The sequence below is a fragment of the Phycodurus eques genome, chromosome 10, assembly GCF_024500275.1.
Source record: "Phycodurus eques isolate BA_2022a chromosome 10, UOR_Pequ_1.1, whole genome shotgun sequence".
Classification (NCBI taxonomy): domain Eukaryota; kingdom Metazoa; phylum Chordata; class Actinopteri; order Syngnathiformes; family Syngnathidae; genus Phycodurus; species Phycodurus eques.
In genome coordinates this window covers 10,679,952-10,704,896 of record NC_084534.1, presented here as the reverse complement: position 1 = coordinate 10,704,896, position 24,945 = coordinate 10,679,952, and the positions used below count along the sequence as shown (strand labels likewise).

General features: G+C 43.5%; 1 protein-coding gene across 3 annotated transcripts in view; it reads left to right on the top strand.

The window, feature by feature from the left end:
• Positions 1–330: 330 nt before the first annotated feature.
• Positions 331–24,945, top strand: part of celf4 (CUGBP, Elav-like family member 4) — a 108,793-nt gene continuing 84,178 nt past the window's right edge. For all 3 annotated transcript variants that reach the window (XM_061687412.1, XM_061687413.1, XM_061687411.1), the window contains exon 1: positions 331–1,097. In XM_061687412.1, coding sequence (XP_061543396.1) covers positions 809–1,097 — 289 coding nt within the window. In that variant the 5' untranslated portion in view covers positions 331–808. The remainder of the gene's footprint in view (positions 1,098–24,945) is intronic.

Here is a 24,945-nt window from a genome sequence, read left to right as displayed (position 1 = left end):
CTATCGAATTTAACATAACATTATTGACACAACATTAGGGAGCACGCCATAATCTTGTGATTGTGTAGTTTTTCACTTGCTGAGCAGGAGCACAAAGGACCGTTTTCCTCTCTCTTTCTCTATTTATAGACCCTCGCCCCTCGGTGGAATGTACTATTCGGTCTTCCAATAAGAAAATAGGGGGGAGCAGAAAAGCTGTGTTTGACATGAGCCAAGTTGACAGCGAATGTTCCTTACTGAAACCTCCCCACCACCGCGCAGAGGTTGAGTCAGTCCTGCTCGTTTAAACCGAGAAGACACCCATAGCGACTCAAATGCAAAGAAGAAGAAAAAAATAAAAGGGTGCCAAGAAGCTGGGACCAGGGAACGTGGGTGTAAACACGCGCGGTCTCTCTCTCTCTCTCTCTCTCTCTTTCTACCTCGAATTCTCACTCTTCTCTCTCTCTCTCTCTCTCTCTCTCTCTCTCAACTCCCTTCTCTGTGTGTGTGCTTCCTCTCTTTTATTATATGAATGAACGACTTTCTGAGTAGGACTTCAACATAAGGAATCCAAAGGCTCCATCGGGACCAAAACGGCATCACGCGTTTGTGATATGCGACTTGGCCGTGCGCTCCATGTGTTTTGCCATCAATGTAAATATTGGCTTTGATAGGACGGGAGCCCCATCGGCTGTGGCGCGCCTTGCTGTCGGACCCACATTTTGACCAAGACTCGCACCTTGCCTTTTTGATTCGTCACCACTTTATCTTCATCGCCATCTGCAGCCGTTGCAAGCCACCCTCAAGTCGCCGGCCGGTCCGAACGAAGATGGCAACTTTAACCAACGGGCAGGTGGACACCGGGGTGCACGGTGTCGGTGTCGGGATCGGGGTGGTCTCCGCCAGCACCAACGGGCTCGTGAACGGATTAAGCCACAGCCACAGCCCGGCGGGCTGCCCGGCCACCATCCCCATGAAAGACCACGATGCCATCAAACTCTTCATCGGTCAGATCCCCCGCAACCTGGACGAGAAGGACCTGCGGCCCCTCTTCGAGGAGTTTGGCAAAATCTACGAGCTGACGGTGCTCAAGGACCGCTTCACGGGCATGCACAAAGGTGGGTGATGCTTCCGGAGACCTGTTCGTTTCTCAACTGTCACAACGTTTGAGGGCGTCAGGAGTAGCGCCACTCTGACAGGATGAAATGTCAAAAAAAAAAAAAAAAAAAAAAAAAAAACAGAATGACTTGCCGGTGCTGGACTTTACAAGCAAATATTTCCCAGCATAAAAAGTGTCACGAAAGCGGGGATGTGCTTTTGGTTTGTGCGCACCCATCTCGTCCGGCGGTTGTAAACGTGCTTCCATTCGCTTCACTAAATCTAGGTCATTAAACTCACGTTTTCATGTTGCAATAGCTGGAGGCTATGATTGATTGCCCGCAGCACTTCTGCTTAGTTTGCGTGCGCGCGCGCGCGTGTGAGTGTGTGTGTGCGCGCGCGCGTCGTTCGTTCGCTGGTTTGTGCAGCTAAAGTAGTAGGTCCAAAAATAATTGTGCTTTTTTTACACTTTTTTTTTTTTTTTTTTTTTTTTAACCTATTTCATAACAATGCTTGGATTTACTTTACAAAGAGTGGCCATTAATTAAGATGGTATAACTTAATGGCTCATTAAATGACGTCAAATGTCTCCAACTGGCTGGACATGGCCTTTAAGGTGTAATATGAATGACCAGCCTTTGTTTAGGTGCAACAGGAATGATGGTACTTCCCATTTGTACTTTATTTTCTTCTCTCAAGGGAAGGCAAATCACCATTTAATGAGAGATCAGTAATTGATCTACTGTACCTGCTGCACATCTCCCAGGGGAACAAAGTACACTAGGAAAAAAAAAAAAAAAAAAATCATACTATAAGCTGTTTTAAAACTGTCCTGTTGACATTGTGTTTCATGTTGAATAGCTAAGGAAATGTTAAATATATACAATTTATTTCAGAGGCTCTGTAGGCACGGGAGAACAAAAGAGACAGAGGAGGACAGTATGCATTGGGGCATAGTTTTTATTAATAGCAAAGATGTAGTAGACCCCCTGTTGGACAGTTAATCACCAGTGGCCCCGGAACTATAGGCATGGCTCACCAGCTGATTCTCAGAACTGTCTCCTCACTGCGATGTGCGGCCCTGCTTCCCGCTTTCATTAGCGAGTCCCCGCTGTGCTCATATTTTAACTAGCTGGAGGCACAAGCTACTGCCTGACTCACTCACACAATTCCTGCACAGACCTCAAACACCTTCCAGTCACTTTCTATATAAGAAGTATTCCAAATTAGCAGTAAAACTGTTCAAATGTCACAAATTAGTGACCGAGGTAGACGGGAGCTGCAGAATCTAACAATTTTTGGAAACATCTTTTCCCTATTTTAGTCCTCAAAACTTTTTTAGTATCGTCTTGTACATCCCAGACATATTTCCTTTCACCAAATCACATATGTGAAATCTGTTTGTTTTTTTTTGTTTTTTTGTGTGTGATTAAGGGCTCCACGAATAAACGTAACGTCTTTGTAGATCACATGCAATTACAGTTTTTCATTTGGCTATTGTTTACATTTTACATTTTTACAAACCACTTACCAGAAGTTTGCAGAATCGCCCCTAAAGCACAGAACCCTTTTGTCTTTTATATACTCTTATTATTTATCATCCATCTGTCCTCACTTACTTGTATCATCTTTTCCTGTCTTGTCCTGAGTGTACGTACAGTCCGAAGCAGAAACTGGATATACCTGTCAAGTGTTTCCACTGTTATCACTTCTTTCATTAAAAAAGAAAAAACTGTGTTCAGTGGTTTTCATAACTGACAATGTTGTGCCTCACATTGTTGGCCCCATTTAACTTAACAAGGAGGCACTTTTTCAAAGAAATAAGCTCGGTTTCAGCTCACTGATCCAGAGCTTATTTTCTGCTACTGCAGGTAATAAATGTTGCTTATCCTGTTCTACAGTATCAACAAGCCCAAAGAAGCAGCCTTCCTTATGGTAATGCGACCTCTGAAGAAAGAGACCCCCATTATAGCCATTGTCAGCTGTGCCTGTGATACTATTGCCATAACCCTCCCCATAATGACTCCATGTATCACTGGTAATCTAGTCTTTAGGATTCTGTCCCCTTGGAACAGAGGGCTGGGAGGCGGGGGGTGCGGGGAGGAAGGGTGCGGGGAAAAGAGGTCTGCAGAGTCTGGGAGCGGGCGCTGGGACACCAGTGCAGGCCTACATTCTCTCAATGATTTTATTTCTCTCCCCTCTGCGACCGAGCCATGCTAATAGAGGCCATTTATAATGGTCACTGGCTGCTGCTACTGCTGCTGCTGCTGCAGCTACCAATCACAATGGGCTGAGAGACACAGTTAGCACACAGAGGCAGCCTTCGAGCTTGCGCCTCACTTCAGAAAAAAAATGCATGTGAGGATGTAACTGCAACCACCATTTAATAGGATTTTATGTTAAAACGTGTGGTCGATTAGCTGTGACAATGTGAGCGAAGCATTGTATCAATTAAGGTGTCTTCTACAGTCAAGTCTTGTCAAGTCTACATCTTTACGTCTTTGTTTTTGCTCACAAACACACCTGTCAACAAGTTTGTTTTGCTATCCTTGACTGATTGGATCTAATGTAATATGTTTGTTCTTCAACCATAGTCGTAAATGGGTGAGCGACTGCTGTTTCATGGGCTCAGTCTGTTCAAGTTGCAAAGCCTGAGCGTTAAGGCCTGTTAAGACTTCTTTCAGTAAGTTTGTTAGCTCAGAAAAAAAAATCACAAAACATCCCTTTACTCAAACAGTTCTACTTAAAGATGATGCGCATATTTTGTAACCTAATATGAATGTGTAGTGGGTATACATTGTAATTAATGACAATTGCTTTATCCATACTTCAGATGCCTGATGTTGCAGGAAGCTGCAATAATCAGTGCTGGTCATAAAGGAAATTGCAGTTCTCTCTGATCGCCTACATTTTTACATTTTAACCTCTTTTAACTGAATATGTCGGAGAAGAAGGCTCAGAACAGATTATGCGGTGTATCATGTTTGGTAAGACCAGGAAGTCACAATGCCAAAAACATGAACGAATCATGCTGTGTTTTATTGCAGGCAATTAGATGTTAGAGGCTACCATTAGGGAAGTACCATCTGCAGAAAGAAGGATAAAACCAAATTTGCCTTCGAACAAAAACAAAAACTGTGTGTGTGTGTGTGTGTGTGTGTGTGCGTGCGTGTGTGTGTGTGTGTGTGTGTGTGTGTGTGTTTGTTTGTCCTGCAGGTCTACGTTAATGCAGCATGCGTTCCGGGCGAAAGATTTCACTCTAGTTGCATCATCCGCTCTGTGGGACCTTTTTCTATCTCCTCTTGCATTTGCTTAGGGATCCGCGCATGTGTGTGTTTTGGACTCCTCCCACAATCCTACATTTAGCTTCTCTTACAATGTACACTCAGACTCCACATTGTGTCCTCTTTCTCTTAAAATCCATCACTATCGATTTGGGCTGCAACATGTGTCACAGAGGACGTCGCTACTTAGAATAGTACACTTAACCAGCAGCTCCACCCTGCTCTCACCAGGCACACCGGGGAACAGCTTAGAAGTTTCAGACAGCAAAAGGGCAGCACCGTAACACGATTTGTAAGAAAGAGAAGTGCCTCAGTTGTCCATTATTGTTGCAGTGAACTTTGAGATGGTCGAGGAGCGTAATAGGAAGACAAAGGATGGCGATCTTGCAAAGATTAGCATGCTAACAGCAGGAGTGAGGCCATGAAGCTGTCAGTGAGAAGTGTTCTTCCCTACCGCAGCGCTCCTCTCATTAAAACCACTTACTATCACTTGACTGTATACATGGAGAGGAAGACAATGCAAAGGGAGGGCTGACCTCAGAAATAGCAATTTGGTGCCCTATATTGAATGGAAAACTATATTAAGCACTCAATAGAGCCCAGATGTCTGCCAAGGTTGCTAAATCTACCTTCCATTTGACCTGTTGGAATAAAATGTGATGTGCAATGCCTAATTGTTCCGCTGTGGCCCTGAAAGAGCAGATTCAACTACTCGAGGTGGTTGGCCCCTAGTGCAAGTAGAGTGTAAAGGCCAAAAATCTAAACAAATTATTGTATTCACCTAATTACGATCTTTGCCAAGATGTGATGGGTTTTGGCTGGGGATATGTGCCACCCGTTCAAAGAGTTGCGCTTGCCAGAGGTAATAATACTTGTTTGGATAGGGATTGTATGGAAAGATGTGGATCACCTCAGGAAACAGTTTTATAAATAATGATTTTTTTTTCTAAGTGGTTCATTTTTATATCATTTGATACATTATATTTGTTTTCCATTATGAAAAGGTGCTTATGGTACCAGAATACATGATACAAACCAGACCACTTTTGGACATCCATCCTTCTGTTGGTGTACCAACCATAGTGTTCACTGGGGTACATTAGTGGTTATTTAGAGTTAGACCCAGCCCAAATTGATCCAGAGTCAATTTTCAATAGAACCACCCAGCCCACCCACACACACACACACACAAATCATGGTAATGTTCATTGATAATTTTAGAACTTTGAACGACACAATTGCATTTAACTTTTGAACTAAAGTTGTTGGCGGGTTACGCAGTGTCATGTTGTTCGGATATCATACTACTTACGTACGTAGCGAACGTTATCACAGTACCTCCTGTACACGTTCATATAAATCAAAACACATTCCAATGTTCCAAACCATTCCAAGGTAAGAAACGGAACTGTACAGCTTGGTGGAAACGTAGCTTTTGTTCTTTCCTATTTAAAGAAGTTTTAGCCTCCTGGTACCTTCACACTGGTGAGGCAGAATGAAGACTGAGAGGCCACATGTTGAAGCTTTCTCAAGTGTGGCTGTTTGAGAACTCCATCCATCCATCCATTTTCTGAGCCGCTTCTCCTCACTAGGGAGCCAATCCCAGCTGTCATCGGGCAGGAGGCAGGGTACACCCTGAACTGGTTGCCAGCCAATCGCAGGGCACATAGGAACAAACAACCATTCGCACTCACAGTCATGCCTACGGGCAATTTAGAGTCTCCAATTCATGCATGTTTTTGGGATGTGGGAGGAAACCGGAGTGCCCGGAGAAAACCCACGCAGGCACGGGGAGAACATGCAAACTCCACACAGGCGGGGCCGGGGATTGAACCCGGGTCCTCAGAACTGTGAGGCTGACGCTCTATCCAGTCGTCCACCGTGCCGCCTGTTTGAGAACTAAATTTCAGAATTACATTATCCTCGGAAGCCACTTAATTCACCCACAGAAAACATTTAATGTTAATAGTTCAGAGATCACACTGTGTCCAAGTGTATACTTGTGCATTAGTGTGTACTAAATGTGTCTACTTGGCAAAGGCATGTCTCTCGGTGGATGGCAGCTCTGACCCGTGGAGGAAGAGCAGATGCTGATAGATAGAGCCTTTTTTTTAACTGTTTTTTTTATTATTATTTATATAGCCTACTGTGCAAATGGTATACTGTTTTTTATGCTCACCTAAACCTCAACCAATAGCCCACAGCGGTTTTAAAATGAAATCAGTGTTTCATCAACATTTGGCCTTTAGTATTCCATATGGTTCCAAGTCTTGCTTTCCTATTGTTGTGTTTGTTGCCTCGGTTGAATGTTTTAGTACAAGTAGATGGAATAAAAACTTTTTGTCAGAGCATTTTTGCTCCTTAGACGTGTAAATATGTTTTATTTCCCAGGCTCTTGCATCATGCGTTATCTTTGCTGTGTGTAACAACTTGACACCTTGGGTATTATCTTGTGTTTCTTCCTTTGTGATTCTTAATCATGCTTGTATTCCACTTGTCTGCAGTAGCGGTGGCCGATTGTTGAAATGCTGCGTGCAGTGCAATACTTCTGAAATTTGTGAAAGTCTTACAAGTCATTATTGAGCTGCACCTTTGTTCTGCGTGATTGCATTTATTTAAATCTGAATTGCAAATAACATGATTTTGTGTTGAGAAAAAAGTCAAAACATTACATTTGAAAAATGCACTGTGTTTAAAGTACTTTAGATGATGACATATACATTGTTAAAAAGAAGATTCTCCAAAACATGGCAGTTGTGAGTAGTTTCCCACTTTAGAAGTTCCGTTCCTGTCATCTGCTCTTGTTATCTCTCTCTATGGAGAATTTTCTTCCCTGTGCAGCCTTGAAAATTGCTGTTTTGCCCTTTGGATTCGAACCAGTCTTTTTTATTATTATTAAAATACATTCCGCAGGTTTTATAACAGCAAATATTATACTGTACAATGTGTCACTTGTGTGTGTGTGTGTGTCTGTGTGTGTGTGTGTGCGTGTGCGTGTGTGTCTGTGTTTATTGCGTTATAGATGTTCTCGGAACATTTATCATGTATGTCCTCCTCGATCCTTTTTATATGAATATGCTCCAAACGAATGTGTGATTATACCACAGAGAACAGAAATGTGCAGGCTTCCCATTTAAATAGGAATGCTCAATTGTAACTGTCTATGTTTAATAGTAATATTAATATTTAACGTGCAAGTGCAGATGGAGCCCTCACTATGCACATGAATTTAGCACTTGCTGCAGCCCTGCACTGCAGAAGCTTTGCATGAGGAAATAGCAGCATGACACAGCAGTAATATGAAAAATAGACCTTAATTTTGTCACCGCTAACAGTGTCAGTGGCCCATTAATTCACGTCCAGCGCGCAATAATTCTAGTTATACTTTCTGCCCCACATGTCATTGTATTTGTTTGGAACTTAATCTAACTCTTTATTCTGATATATGTCCTTTTTCTTGAATACAGTTTTTATGGTCAATTGTTTTTGGAACTCAGATTTTCTTTTCCAACTTTCATACAAAAGTAATGAACTGAAAATATTTATCATTTCCAGAAAGCAGAGTTGATGTTTATTCTCTACAAAATAGCTAAATGTACCTCTAGGTGGCATCTCCATGTCTGTCTGCTGAATACACTAAATCAGGGAATACATTAAATCAATGAGGCTTGTACTCTTTGTCCTGGACAGAATGCATGTCAAAAACGTCCGTGCATGGTCAATGTGTGGGTCCAGACTCATATTAACCCTCTGTGAATATACAGTATGCATCTCCAATCCTCTCATTTTAGTTCATGGGCCACATTCACAGCAATTTGATCTCAAGTGGGCCGGACCAGTATATGTGTGGCTTCATAAGCTATAAATAATGACACTCTCCTTTGCTTTGGTGCAAAAAAAATAGAAATACATTCTGAAAATATTTACTTTATTGATTATCTTGTTGCCAGTGTTGTTGCAACTCAAATGAACAATCTGAAATTCCCTACCAAAAAAGGATTGCAACAATTTCAACAATATTATGAATCATTTTTATCATTTACACATGTGCAACTAACAGATCAAAGTGAACCTACAGTATATGTGTTCCATTCATAAAACAACTTGTTACGATCTAAAATCATTTTAAATGTACATAAATTTCTGCATCCATCTGGAAATCTTGACAACCTCAACTGACTAGTCACACCGTACAAACTAAGTGGGTGCAGTTATCCGCCTACCTTGTAAATGTGTACGTAAAATACAATATATGTACAAGTTGTGGCAGTGCATAAAAAGAAACACCAAGCCAACCTCTTTTGAACTTCATTTGCTGACTGACATTTTGTAATATTCTGTGTTGTCAAATATTTCTACGGTCTGTATTAATTTTAGCATAACTAAATTCTTCACAGTGCAAAGGTGGCTTGACATTTTATAAGTAGGCTTACTTTGCTCCTGAATTTGGCATCTTTTAGCCTTCACACATGCATCAATATCAGGTGTCAAATCCTGTGTAGCAGCGTATTTCAGAAAGTCATTTAAATGGTAAGTGGTCATTCTCGTGGTCGTCAGTGTGACTTCCAGTGGATACAATTAGCAACAACAATTACTTTTATTGGAAAAATAGCAGCTAATGTGTTCTCTAGGTCCACGGGCTGGATTAGACCCTTCGACAGGCTCGTTCTGGCCCACAGGCTGTACGTTTGACACCCTTGCTCACTGGCTATGTAACGCAAAAGCCACTAAATTTGAGACTCACTGATTCAATCTATTTTCCTACCATCTCCCTTCATGCTTATTTCATATCCTCAATTAAAAATGCACCACACTGACTTGTCAAAGGAAGATGGGGATGAGGGTTAGGGCTTTCCGAAGACCCCGCTCAATTATTCAAAACCAAGTGTGATTCAGAAAATGGTAGGTGTATAGAAAGTCATGCAGAAGTTTTGGAGGTTTGGGTTTCAAATGTCATAAAAGATGTTCTGTTGAAACCAGTGGATGGCTTAGTTTTAAGGTAAGCTAAATCAGGTTTGACCCTATTCTTTAGATTAGAAAAAAGGCACTCAAAATGTGCTCTCAATACGTATGTACAACGTGTACAATATAACCATAATTACATATAAATTATGGGAAACAAAATTGTATAATGCCCTGCGACTGACTAGCGACCAGTTCAGGGTGTAGTCTGCCTTTCGCCCAAAGTCAGCTGGGATAGGCTCCAGTGCCCTGCGACCCTCAACAGGATAAGCAAAATTGAGAATGGATTGATGGATGGATGGAAAATTGCATATTTCCATTGTAAAACGTCTGGAGTACATGATTGTTGATTGCTTTGCTCCATTTTTGTGGCTTGTTTGTGGAATGTGTGTTCTACAACTCAACTAGGTGCATGGTGCTAGAAATCTGAACAAAATATTGTTTTATTTTTTTATGGGCTGTCCTACTCACTGCAAGTGAGAACACATTTCAGATTCCCAGAGTCAGCATCCTTCATTTAAAATATGACTTCTCTTTAGCAGATGCAAGAAGAACATCTGACGTTAGCAACTCAGAACGGCTTTCTAATTCTTTCCTTTTATAATGACTGTAAATTTCTTCACAAGGAATGTGTGATGTCTGGCGCGTAGCTACAGTAAGTGCCATAAGGAATGAGATCAGCTTTGAATGCTTATTTTAAAAGTTCTGCTTGCTACTGCATTGCAACTATACCGTTCTCCTTGAAAGTTTTTTTTTTTTTTTTTTTGCAGATCAGATATTATCATTCCAGCCGTATTGGCATCCCATTCAGGAAAGATACATCAAGGCCTTATCCTATTATGCTGGTTGGAGAGCAGATAGACCGAAGCATATTGTTGCAGAGGGAGATGGTGCAAGAGCGCGTAAAACGACACAGAGCTCAAAACGGAGCGAGATGTTGAAACAGGGTGATGTAAGAGAATGCGTGAAAGAGGTGAGGGGGATCCACGGAAGAGAGTTAGGGAGAGGAGGGGCACACACAATGACAGAATATTAAGGCAGACCGTCTAAAAGAAAGAGAGGATATTGTGAAAAGAGGTGCAGCCGAAACCAGAGCGATTGTACAGTGAATGGCGCACAGTGAGCACCAGGTGGAATAGGAGGAGGAGGGGGGGAAGCCTACGAGGAGGAGGAGGCAAGGAAAGGTGTTAGAAGATTGAGGGAGTCCCAGAGACAGATGTGGCCCTCGCTGGCCCCAACTGATTGATAGCTTGTGGCCCACTTCCATGCCAGGCTCTGACCTCTCTGCCCTCTGCTGTAATTTATAGTCTGAGTTTTGCCAGATTTAAGTGCTATACTCTCTGGCCATCATGGGCCAAGAAAGGAGAATGACCTTCCTTGGAAGGGAGCTGAATTATTCCCCTACTGCTCTCAGACACCCAAGGAGCAAAGTGTGCCCTCCACATTAGGAGGATCTTACACAACTCATTAAAGGGCACACTTTGGTCTTTTTTTTTTGTTTTGCTTTAGTTCATGAAGTTTTGTCTTAGGATTTAACATCAGCAAGCATCGATTAATACATGAAATAACATTTAGGGACTTGATAGATGACTTGTGAGTTTAGGATATAAAGAAATATGCATATTTTTTTGTATTTTATGTATTTTTTGTATTTAGTTTTGACACATTTAAGCACCTTCCCATGGGCTCACCACCTGTGGGAGGGGCCATAGGGGTTGGGTGCAGTGTGAGCTGGGTGGTGGCCGAAGGCAGGGACCTTGGCGATCCGATCCCCGGCTCCAGAAGCTGGCTCTAGGGACGTGGAATGTCACCTCTCTGGCAGGGAAGGAGCCCGAGCTGGCGTGCGAGGTCGAGAAGTTCCGACAAGATATAGTCGGGCTCGCCTCCACACACAGCTTGGGGTCTGGTACCAGTCCTCTTGAGAGGGGTTGGACTCTCTTCCACTTGCCCACGATGAGAGGCGCCAAGCAGGTGTGGGTATATTTATTGACCCCCGGCTTGGTGCCTGTACATTGGGGTTCACCCCAGTGGACGAAAGGGTAGCCTCCCTCCACCTTTGGGTGGGGGGATGGGTCCTGACTGTTGTTTGTGCCTATGCACCAAACAGCAATTCAGAGTACCCACCCTTTTTGGAGTCCTTAGAAGGGATGCTGGAGAGCGCTCCCGCTCGGGACTCCATCGTTCTGCTGGGGGACTTCAATGCTCACGTGGGCAATGACAGTGAGACCTGGAAGGGTGTGATAAGGGGGAATGGCCCCCTCGATCAGAACCGTGCGGTGTTCTGTTATTGGACTTCTGTGATCATCACGGATTGTCCATAACGAACACCATGTTCAAGCATAAGGGTGTCCACACGTGCACTTGGCACCAGGACACCCTCGGTCGCAGTTCGATGATCAAAATTGGTGGTCGTGTCATCGGACTTGCGGTCGCATGTCTTGGACACTCGGGTGAAGAGAGCGGCGAAGCTGTCAACTGATCACCACCTGGTGGTGAGTTAGCTCCGATGGTGGGGGAAGATGCCGGTCCGACGTGGTAAGCCCAAACGTATTGTGAGGGTCTGCTGAGAACGTCTGGCAGAATCTCCTGTCAGATGGAGTATCAACTCCCACCTCCGACAGAACTTTGCTCATGTTCCGGGGGAGGCGGGGGACATCGAGTCCGAGTGGACCATGTGCCGCGCCTCCATTGCTGAGGCGGCCGACCGCAGCTGTGGCTGTAAGGTGGTCGGTGCCTGTCGTGGCGGCGACCCCCGAACCTGTTGGTGGACACCAACGGTGAGGGATGCTGTCAAACTGAAGAAGGAGTCCTTTTGGGCTTTTTTAGCCTGTGGGACTCCTGAGGCAGCTGATGGGTACCGGCTGGCCAAGCGGAATGCAGCTTTGGTGGTTGCTGAAGCAAAAACTCGGGCATGGGACCCCCTGATACGGGCTGTTCGGTCCCTGTACGACCGTACCGAGTCAGAGTTTGGTCCGCATATCCGGCAGTAAGTCGGACTCGTTTCCGGTGAGCGTTGGACTCCACCAAGGCTGCCCTTTGTCACCGATTCTGTTCATAACTTTTATGGACAGAATTTCTGCAGCCGAGGCGTAGAGGGGAGTTTGGTGGCATCAGTATTACATCTCTGCTTTTTGCAGATGATGTGGTTCTGTTGGCTTCATCAAGCCGTGATCCCCAACTCTCACTGGAGCGGTTCGCAGCCGAGTGTGAAGCGGCTGGGTTGAGAATCAGCACCTCCAAATCTGAGACCGTGGTCCTCATTCGGATCAGGGTGACATCCCCTCTCCAGGTCGGGGATGAGATCCTGCCCTAAGTGGAGGAGTTCAAGTATCTTGGGGTCTTGTTCACGAGTGAAGGAAGAATGGAACGAGAGCTAGACAGGCGGATCGGTGCAACGTCTGCAGTGATGCGGACTTTGTATCGGTCCGTTTTGGTAAAGAAGGAGTTAAGCCGAAAGGCGAAGCTCTCAATTTACCGGTCAATCGACGTTCCTACCTTCACCTATGGTCACGAGCTGTGGGTTGTGACCGAAAGAACAAGATCCCGGATACAAGCGGCCAAAATGAGTTTCCTCCGCAGGGTGTCCGGGCTCTCCCTTAGAGAGTAGATGAGAAGCTCGTTCACCCGGGAGGAGCTCTGAGTAGAGCCGCTGCTCTTCCGCATTGAGAGGAGCCAGATGAGGTGGCTCGGGCATCTGATTCGGATGCCTCCCGGACACCCCTGGGGACGACCCAGGACACGCTGGAGAGACTATGTCTCTCGACTGGCCTGTGAACACCTTGGAATCCCCCCGGACAAGCTGGATGAAGTGGCTGGGGAGAGGGAAGTCTGGGCTTCCCTGTTGAAGCTACTGCCCCCGCGACCCAACCCCGGATAAGCGGTAGAAAACGGATGGATGGATGGACATTTAAGCACTGTATATTGCATTTTACATTTTTAAATCTGTTGGTCATACAAAATAATTGTCACCATTCACAGACTGCACCATCTCCAGTTAATTACAGTATCTCATGAGTTGTTCTGGGGTGTTTTCAATCCTGACTTACTTGTATCGGGTCCTAGCTGAAAGGAATACAACATTTCATTCTTCCATTTTTATGAAAATAAACAAGGTCTTGTATATCTGCATTCTCCCTCTGGTGGGCTGACTTGGCTGGCTGGCGGGTGGGCTCAGCTGGGTTGGTGCTCGACCATTCAGAGTGCCTCTGCAATGCACAAATCAGCCATGGAAAGTTCTGGATGGAAATCAGTCAGCAAATTATTGGAGATTTGCAATTTAATGGCTTCTGAGATCTCTGCCTTTTCTCCACACAGGTTCCCAGCGAGACAGTCTATTAGTTTGGTTCTTTAATCATGGAACAGGAGATGGGATTCCTGGTCATACACTTCCAGCACTTCACTTGCTGTGGAATGATTTCATGGAGTTCATAGAGATAGTGAATTGTGGGTGTGTGCATGTGTGTGTTTGTGTGTTTGTGTGTGTGTGTGTGTGTGTGCGTGCGTGTGTGTGTTTCCACCCATATTACTCTGTAAGCATTCATTATTTGATCAATTTGGCTTCCCCTGGGGGCGGCATGGTTGCTGACTGGTTAGCACATCTTCCTCACAGTTCTGAGGACCCGGTTTCAAATCCGGCCTCACTTGTGTGGAGTTTGCATGTTCTCCCCGGGCCTGCGTGGGTTTTCTCCGGGTACTCTAGTTTCTTCCCACATCCCAAAAACATGCATGGTAGGTTAACTGAAGACTTTAAATTGCCCGTAGTTGTGAATGTGAGTGCAAATGGTTTGTTTATATGTGCCCTGCGATTGGCTGGCGACCAATTCAGGGTGTACCCCGCCTCTCACCCAGAGTCAACTAGGATAGGCTCCAGCACGCCCGCGACCCTAATGCGGGTAAACATTACGGAAAATGGATGGATGGATGGCTTTCCCTGGAGCAGGGGTCGGGAACGCATGGCTCGCGAGCCAGATGTGGCTCTTTCGATGACGGGATATGGCCCGCAGATCAATTTTAGCTGACATTTCTTAACACGATAAATAATTAACAATTCTGCTGACATTTTAGAGTAAAACACAACAAAAATCACTATTATAAATAACATAACAAATATAAAACATTCTAATGCATTTTAAAACATTCATCTATCTATTTTCGGCCGCAACGCAGTAATTTATACGATGCCAGCAGTCCTTCCGGGTACATAGGTTCACACACCAAAACGCTATTTTTATTAGATAATGCGGTAGCCGACACGGGTCGTTGTGAGGTCAAGAAGATTCCCTCCTTTTTTTTATCCTACAAGCTATAGCTAATACTGCAGAGCACAAACGAGATGGCTAAAAGAAAGAAGGATGACGAGTATCGTACATTTCAGCACGAATGGAGAGAGGAATTTGCCTTTGTGGAGAGAGCAGGTTCTGCGGCGTGTCTAATATGCAATGATAACATTTTGTCGATGAAAGGGTCGAATATAAAGCGGCATTTCGACACACGTCATGCAATATTTGCATCGTTATATCCAGTGGGGGACAGTAGGAAGAAGGCATGCCAAGAGCTACTGCGCAGAGTGCAAGTGAGCCAGCAGCAACTCTGTGTATGGACCCGGCAAGGTGACTGGAATTCGGCTAGTTTTGCTGGTTCTTTAGCAATAGTGAGAAACGGAAAGCCATTTACAGATGGCGAGTATGCCAAAACCTTCATGCTTGATGAATTTTTTTGAGGACTTTTCGGATAAAGCTAAAATAATCAAACGAATAAAAGACATGCCTCTGTCAGCAAGAACTGTTCACGATCGTACCATCATGATGGCAAATCAAGTGGAGGAAACGCAATTGAAGGACATAAATGCAGCGGCATACTTTCCCCTCGCTTTGGATGAGTCGACAGATGTAAGCCATTTCTCCCAGTTCAGTGTGTTTGCAAGGTATGTTGCCGGTGACACACTGCGTGAGGAAAGTCTTGCTGTTTTGCCAATGAAAGGGATTGATAAACATCTTTTGATAAACATCTTTCAGTGTGTACTGATGGTGCTCCGTGTATGGTGGAAAACAGGGGATTTGTAGCGCTTCTTCGTGAACATGAAAATAGACCCATCCTAAGTTTTCATTGCATTCAGCATCAGGAGGCGCTTTGTGCTCAATTGTGCGGTGAGCAGCTTAATGAGGTGATGGCTCTGGTCATTCGAGTGGTCAACTTTTATCGTTGTCCGAGTTTACAATGAACGTCAGTTTAAAACACTGCTGGATCAAGTTGGGAATAATTATCCCGATCTGCTTTTGCACAGCAATTTGCGTTGGTTGTCCAGAGGGAAGGTGCTCAGCCATTTTGCAGCTTGCCTAAGCGAAATACGGACTTTTCTTGAAATGAAAAACGTCGAGCATCCTGAGCTAACACTGAAAGGCTCCTGAAGTTTTATTATCACGTGGACATGACTGAACATCTGCACCAACTCAATGTGAAAATACAAGGCACTGGAAATACAATCTTATCCCTTCAACAAGCAGTGTTTGCATTTGAAAACAAGCTGGAACTCTTTATTGCGGATGTTGAAACAGGTCGTCTGCTGCATTTTGAAAAACTGAAATAAGTTAGGCGGCACGGTGACCGACTGGTTAGAGCGTCAGCCTCACAGTTCTGAGAACCAGGGTTCAATCCCCGGCCCCGCCTGTGTGGAGATTGCATGTTCTCCCCATGCCTGCGTGGGTTTTCTCCGGGCACTCCGGTTTCCTCCCACATCCCAAAAACATGCATTAACTGGAGACTCTAAATTGCCCGTAGGTGTGAATGTGAGTGCGAATGGTTGTTTGTTTATATGTGCCCTGCGATTGGCTGGCAACCAGTTCAGGGTGTACCCGGCCTGCTGCCTGATGATAGCTGGGATAGGGTCCAGCACGCCCGCGACCCTAGTGAGGAGAAGCGGCTCAGACAATGGATGGATGGATGAAATAAGTTAAAGATGCATGCACAGCAAGGAACCACACTCAACATTTTGATCTCCAGCAGCTTGTTGGCTTCACATCTAATCTTCTGCAGTCATTCAAAGCACGCTTTGGAGAATTTCATGAGCGCACTTGTCTTTTTAAGTTCATCACTCATCCTCATGAGTGTGCTGTGGACAAAGCCGAGCCGAATTACATCCCTGGTGTCTCCATCAGATATTTTGAGTTAGAAGTTGCTGACCTGAAGGCCTCAGATGTGGGTGAACAAGTTCAAGTCACGGAATGAAGATTTGGAAATACTTGCATGACAACAAGCAGATCTGGCGAGCAAGCACAAGTGGACCGAAATGGAAAAACTTCAACCGGCAGACCAGCTGATTCTCAAAACTTAGAACGGGCTTCCTGTCACATACCACATACTGCGGCGTGTGTGTATTGCCGTATTGACCATGTTTGGCTCCACGTATGCATGTGAGCAGTCGTTCTCACATTTAAAAACAAAAACAAACAAAACAAACAAAAAAACATCAAGACCAACTTACTAGCACGTTTAATGGATGGAAGCCCCAATGCCTGCATGAAGCTTAACCTCACCACGTATCAACCAAACTACAAAGCCATCAGCAACACCATGCGGCACCAGAAGTCGCATTAACAGTAAAAAGCATTTTATTTATTATTGGTTAGCTTCAGAGCTTTTCTCCGGGTACTCCGGTTTCCTCCCACATCCCAAATACCTGCGTGGTAGGTTAATTGAAGACTCTAAATTGCCCGTAGTTGTGAATGTGAGTGCGAATGGTTGTTTTTTTTTTTTTTTTATATGTGCCTTGCGATTGGCTGGCGACCAGTTCATGGTGTACCCCGCCTCTCGCCCGAAGATAGCTGAGATAGGCTCCAGCACGCCCGCCACCCTCGTGAGGATAAGCGGTACATAAAATGGATGGATGGAGGGATGTTTACCTTTTTATCCCTGACGTGTCGTCGACCTCACCCTAACCTGCTAGATATTTTAAAATTCCAGGTTTCTGGGAAAAGGGGCAAAAGCACTTATTCACAGGACATTTTCTGACGCTTTCATAGTCAAAATAACCCAAAAAGTCCAGGCAGACATTTTGAGGCTTAGGTGTTGGTCATTGTACAATGGATGCAAATCATTAAGTATCTCTTGATGCCCCAAATTTTCCAAGCTGAGTTCAGAATGAACTGTTTGAGAGAACCCCATCAAATATGGTGAATGTACTGATTACCTATGGCTGACGGACCAGCATATGGGCTTTAAAAAAAAAAAAGTTTTGTCCCCAAAGTTTTAATTATTCTGACAAGAAAAAGCTAAAATTACATGTAATCAGGTATCTGTAAGACTACAAGAGTTCAGTCTTCTGCAACCCTGCAATGATCTGTTTGGTCTAGGATTTGAAGCTCTTCATATGCTGTGTAATGTTAATAAACTAACATGGTCTGTTGGTAAATTCTGAAGGGATTTAAGAAATGGCTGGCAGATGGTTTGTTGGTTTTAGTTATTGGTCCGTTGTAGAGGACCGATAAGCATGTTTACTTTAGGTATGGAAATGCCCAAATGTCTTTCATGTGTCCTTCCTGTATGGCGAATGACTAGTGGTCCATGTTAGCTTTGCAAACATCCTAATTGTGTTAAATGGGGAAAAGGGGGGGAGATTAAAATCCATTAAAGTGTTCTGTGAGGGTACGCTATTCCCGGGATGGTGCTTTTGTTCACTTTGGCAAGGCACAGTTTCTCCTTGAAACCCCACAAACGTCGTCATTGTGTCTACCTAAAACGTTGTTGCTGTCGCTGGCTCTTGCTCTTTTATTCACTGTCACATTCGCTTTGCTCCTCTTTGCATTTCTTTTTGTGATTGCCTCTCTCCATCCTTCTTACTGTCTTTGTGTGTCACTCCCATTTTCTCTCTGTCTATCGCTCGCCTGCATTCTCTTTGTAGCCCTGTTTCTCTCCATCGCTCTCTTTCTCCCTCTGTCTGTCTCAGCGTCAGATAAGCTCACTGGGGGAGACTTTAGAGGACTCTCCATCTGTGTATAAATAGCTCTGGATGAATTATTGAGGGACCTGGGGTTGCTAATAATCCCGCAGGACCCATCTGACAATGACACAGAAGATGGAGGGAAAACAATTACGCAGGATTTCTCCTTCAGAAGAGAGAGAATGGGGGAGGGATAGAAGGAGGAAGTCGGTGGCTTCTGGGAGCCTCCTCGAGGGGCCCAACATCTTGGCTAATAAACCCAATTAAATCTCCGGAATCAATCGGGGCCCTAAGGGCATCGTCTCTCTTCCTCCCCCAGACGGCATGCAACAACAGGAAGTGTAATGATTCATGTTCCCCTCCTGCGTTTAGATCGTCCTCTCATCTCCATCTTGCATATTGGCAAGGAGGACGGGACAGGACGGGATGTCCGCCCAGGCAGGATAATAGGACAGGGAAAGGGAAGGAGAAGACGGCCAAGCCGAGTGGAGAGGCGCACTGAAGAATATTAATGGGAGTGTTTATCCTGTAAGTGTTTTGCCCAGGGGACAAGACATGGGAGCGCTCCCATGCTCCAGAGTTTGTGTTCTCCCTGACACATCTGATTCCTCCGCAGACAGACTTTTGAGTGATGGACCCGACCCTCGACATGTGTTCCTGACATATACTGTACATCCATCTGTTCATGATGCTCTAATTGGGGCAGAGATAGAAATATACTTTTTAATGTTGTATTATGAAGAAAGCTAGAAAGTAAAACTTCTTTTATCACTCTAGTTTTTATTTTTTTCAAAGCACTGGGTGTTACACTATGGGGGAATAGTGGTTGGCATGTCTGCCTCACAATCAGGAGAAGCAGGGCTGGGAGTTTCCCCTTTCTCCCCGTGCTTGCATAGGTTTTGTCCGGGTACTCCAATATCCCAAACATGTTTCTTGAGTTAATTGAAGATGGAAATTGCCTATAGATGTGATTGTGAGTGTAATTGTTGTTTGTCTAAATGTGCCCAGTGATTGGCTGATGACTAGTGCAGGGTGTCCCCCTCCTCTTGCTTGATGTCAGCTCGGATTCTCAGGGCATTGAATCGATCGCAACTGGAGTGTTCTGTTTCTCTTAGAAAACGTTTTGCCTCTCATCTGAGCAGGCTTCATCAGTTCATACAACAAGGCTTAGTTAGGACACACTAGCCTGATTTGGTGTGGGGAAACTCAACTATTTATGCTCCAAGTGAGAGGCACGCCCCAAACCAAATAGGGTATAATTCTTAAATAAAATAAAATGAATAAAATAAAATACAAAACCATAAAATTCTGCAAGTTTGCACTATCTAAGATTTAGCTCTGGGCTGGACTTGGATACATTTAATAAATTGATTATCTGTGGTTCATACAGTTACAATAACATTTACTTTTAAGGTGCTGCGCTTTAAAAGGAAGGTTTTTATTTTTGACGCAACTTTTAATTTCATAAAGCTACTAGAGAGTCTTACAAACATCTTAAAGAACAATCACAGGGCACTAAGATGCATAGCGATCTGTTACCATGAATTGGACGAAGTATTTCATAGAGGAGAAACATACTGTAATGTAGTAACCTAATAGTTACACCTACGCAATTAAATGAGATCCAGTAGTCATCTGGCCTTTACAAAGACAATAAAAAATAACTAAGAAATAAATAAAAAAGATGATCTGTTTTTTTGCCAGTTTTCCATATAACAATATGCTTATACTTTTGTTGTTGGAGTTCACAGTGATGTATTGGTGTTTTTGTAATATTGTGCTTTTCTTTTTTTAACTGCATGAAAGGTATCTGATGAAAGGTTTAAAGGTTTTATCAGGATAAAAACTTTGCTTCAAACCAATTTTGTATCATAACTATTTTGTGTTGTGACTGATCTCGTAACATCCCATTTTGGCAGATTCAGCCCGTAGGGAGGAAACTATAGCACTATAGAAGGTGTCAAAGTCCAGGTGGCAGCTGAGTCATCTCTTTTAGATAAGCAGTTTCTTGAATGAGACAATTGGGGCCAATCAAAAAAAGAAAAAAAAATCAAGGCTTGGAAAGCACATTTAGAAAAGCAGCTTCACCAGGCAAACGCTGCTGTCATATAGCAACTATCCTTCCATGACTTTCCAGGATAAAAGCACATTTGTCACACTGTCCTGCATAACTGTATTTTGCCTAATAGAATAGTTGGATGAAATGCAGTTATTTCACTTAAATGCATCGCATGCAAGTCACTGATGGTGTAGTGGTGCATTCGCCTGACTTTGGTGCGGGCAACGTGGGTTCAGTTCCCACTCAGTGACAGTGTGAATGTGAGTGCGAATGGTTGTCTGTGTCTATATGCCCTGTGACTGACAGGTGACTAGTTCAGGGTGTAGTCCGTCTTTCGCCCGAAGTCAGCGGGGATAGGCTCCAGCGCCCCCGCAACCCTGAACAGGATGAGGGGTATTGAGAATGGATGGATGGATGGCTGGATGCATCGCGTGCACCTGGATGACTGAATTAATAATAAAAACACACCCTTGCACACTCCCTCCCTGGCTCAGAGAAAGTCACATACCTTGACCACTACAAGACAACAACAAAAAAAGCTTGTGGGAGAAAACGTGTTTAGATGGCCAGAAAAATTAGAACTCCGTGTGTATCATTTCAAGAAAACTTCCAATAAATAGAAGTAGAAAATGTATTCATTACACATCTAATTTTAACTTTGTAATGTGAATTTATCTCTTGGTTTCTTTATATTAGTACACACCTGGACCAAAGAGCAGGCGGAGGCAGATGTAAAATGATGAACAGTTTATTGAGCAAAGGTTATGGAGTCCTGGATGTGTTGGCAGGCGGCGACGTGGACAGGTGGGAGGCAGTGGACAGAACAGGCGACTGGCTTGGTGGCAGGAATGACGTTGGTCAGGAACACAGGGGAGCACTGGGAGCGAGGAGAGACGCGAGTTAACAAAGGAATGAGGAGTTAAGTGGCTTACTTGAGTACAGTGGGCCGTGGTACCGTTAGGAGAGACTGCAATACTTTGGCGAGGATTTCCTGGACAAGGCAGGCTTAAATACCGGTGGTGATGAGGCAGTTTGGAAACAGGTGCTGAAAACAGAGAGGGGAGGGTGGAGAGAGAGAGGACGTAAAGAGCCCTCCAGGCTACTATAATGGAACTGCAGGGCAGTATATGACAAATACCTTTTTACATTTAATGTATTTCAAACATGTATAAAATAAAAGCACAATACTTTGAAAGAGTAATATAGTACAGTAAAAAAAAAAAAAACAATTGAGAATATCAGCAAATAGAAAAAAACAATCCTGCTCAAACACATCTGACCATTTACATGTTCGATTGGCTGTACATTTTTTTCTCCACGCTAATATTTGCGCCGGCACGGTGGTTAGCACATCTGCCTTACAGTTCTAAGGACCGGGGTTCAAATCCCAGCCCTGCCTGTGTGGAGTTTGCATGTTCTCCCCGTGCCTGTGTGGGTTTTCTCCAGGCACTCCGGTTTCCTCCCACATCCCGAAACCATGCGTGGTAGGTTGATTAACGACTCTAAATTGCCCGTAGGTGTGATTGTGAGTGCGAATGTTTGTTTGTATGTGCCCTGCGATTGGCTGGTGACCAGTTCAGGGTGTACACCGCCTCCTGCCAGAAGATAGCTGGGATAGGCTCCTGCAGTCCGCGACCCTAGTGAGGATAAGAGGTAAAGAAGATGGATGGATAATATTTGCGCCTCTCCATTGGTCATACAGTACATACAGTGCACAAGACATTAATGTACAAAAGTCATTTGATATCTAAATCATGCATCTGTCAGCATAAGAACAATGTCATTCATTGTTGTGTGTTTATACTGTACTATTTTGGTTCTTTTCTATCCCACCAGGCATATTGGAGAAATCATCTCCAAGTAGGAAGATGAGTTCTTTCTGAGAAGGCAAAGACAGATGCGATCAGTAAAATGTTCCTATGGGAAATACTAAACAGCTTTAATGAGTTTGGCAGAAAGATTCTAGAATCCCACAAATCTCCATTTAGTGTCTGCTCTACAATTGTTTCGCTATTCCGTTCTGGCCAAGTATATCAAGGTGAGGAGTTCACCTTCGGAGTCATTCAGAATTGAATTATTCAGAGCATGGAAAGCTAAAAATGGGTCACTCAAACATTTCCTGACAAAATGGCTGAGGTAAGATGTGGCAATTTGTCCACACACACACACACACACACACACACACACACACACACACACACACACACACACACACACACACACACACACACACACCCTGTTGTCTTCAAGAGCACAGCTCTTTGTATACTGTTGGACTTCACCCTGTGACGGTTCAAACCTCACATATACTCAAGTCCAGTTTATGTTTTCTGTTTCTGACCCTTACTGGTTGAGTACCAGGGGAGAAAGGGAGAGTGAATGGGTTTAGGTTGGCGGTGTGTGCGTGTGTTTGACACTGTCCTAATGATGCATTTTCTAGTCCATTGATTCCGAGGCTCTGCTCTCCAGTAAATCCTTCACATGCAACACATTAAAGCTTGCCCTTTTTCCTCCTTCGCCAATCGATTAGCACAGCTGGGAAGCAGGGCGAGAGATGCCACTTGTTATCTTCAGGGACACACACGCGCACGCATATGCGCACCATTTCAAGGGTCTTATTCTATCTTATTCTATCTATCAGTTTGGTTGGTTTATTTACGTGCAACTTCATGTCTACAGTTTTTGATATAGGAACCTGGATTTTTATATGGCGTATTTTCAAGGATGATCCCATAAAAGTTTGGTGAAAATCCACACTGATGTTGTCATGAAATGTATCATCAGGATGCAGTGCTAAAGAGCTGTACTGAAACCTTAACTTATATGATCCGGAATGTGCACTTGACACTGGTATTTAAACCTAAAATCTGAAAAAACATATGAACCTGGCCCTATTTGGACATAGAGGCTTTCTGCCAGCGACAATATATTGTTATAGTAATGTTTGTTGGTAGTGTGGTTCCCATATCTGAAGCCATGTATCAGTTCTTCCCCCAATGCGACATTCACAACTGTCTTGTGATTGCCTGGCAACCAGTCCAGGGTCTAGCTTTCCCATTACGTTAGCTGGGATAGATCTCCCATTTGCATACTGTGACTCAGAATGGACTGACTTTCGATGGATGGTGAATATTTTGTAATAAGCAATCCATTGTTTTAAAGTAAAGTGTTGTATTAATACAGTCTATATTTTAACATAAGCTTTAATGCAGAGGTTGCCAATGCCTGTATGTTCAGCAGTGCCTTACAGTACCTCATTCACTGCCATTGACAGCTTTTGAATTCAAATATCCATTACATACAAAAAGTCTCCTTTATGTTATTTACAAGGGAGTTCCTTCTCTCTACCTCAATGAGATTCTGACACATTAACGTGCATGCATACAAAACACACACACACACACGCACGCACACATCAGAACTTTGTTGAGGATTACAGAGATTTATATGCAATGAATGGGACATCTGCTCCTTGGACAAACTATTACTTCCTATTAATCTGCTGCTAGCTACCTTTAAACTAATTCAATAGCCATTTCATGGTGATATTTACAAGAAGATATCCCGACCTTTAAAAGCATGAGACCAAATAGAAGAAGTAGAATTGCGTATAAAATGTTAGCATTCTGGGAGGAACGATGAGCTGGATTTGGAAGAATTTGACTTTAAGATGAATTGATTTCCTTCTGATCCGCATTATTTGAGCTTAGATTTTACATAATATGTTGATATGATATGATTTTAATGATTTTTTTTACTCATTTTGTATTTGCATTCCATTATTTATTTTTAATAGGAAAGACACAGTTAGCCCCCCAAAACTATTATATAATTTATTTGTTTACAGGAAAGGCCCAGTTATCCAAAGGAATTTCACTAACCATAACTAAGCCACCCATACACATGCATACATACTGTATATATTTTTAAATGTATATATAATTATATGCATATAATCTAATATTTATCAACTTTATTATTATTACTATTATCATGATTATTATTATTATTATTTCATGCAATACTGCAGTTCATGCAATACTGCAAGCAGTATGCTTTGGCGTTTCATCCATCACCTGTACGAGGTTCTGTCTTTTTACCTCTGTGACTCACTTCTTTCTCGGAGTGAGGTCCGATCAAGCTTCATGAAGTTGCCTGTTGGTGAGCTGCGGCTGCTATTACACTTTACTATAAATTAATTCACCTCCTCTTTTATAATACTGCCCCTTAGTTCTGCCTGCCTCAGCTGAAATGATATCATACTGAGGACCAGCGTTCATTAGTCATAGAAGCGGATCTTGGCTATCAAGCCAAGTTTAAGACAATTTTAAAAAATGTAGTGTGCTCTGAACTGAACTGTAATTGAAGTTTTCTCTACTTGGGCTTCCTGTTCACACATACTGTAATTGTAATGCACTGCTCATCCAAATTCATATTGTTGGCTTTAAAGTTGAGTTTTAATAAATCGCGCTTTACCACTGGCAATTTAAGATTTTCGGAGGATACGGGGCAAAAGCAGGAATATTTTTATCCCCTGAAATAGCCTCCTTTCTCTATATCTAGTCACCATCATACAGTAAGTAATGATCTGAGGGGCCAGGATAGGTGAAGGGGATATGAGGAATTGC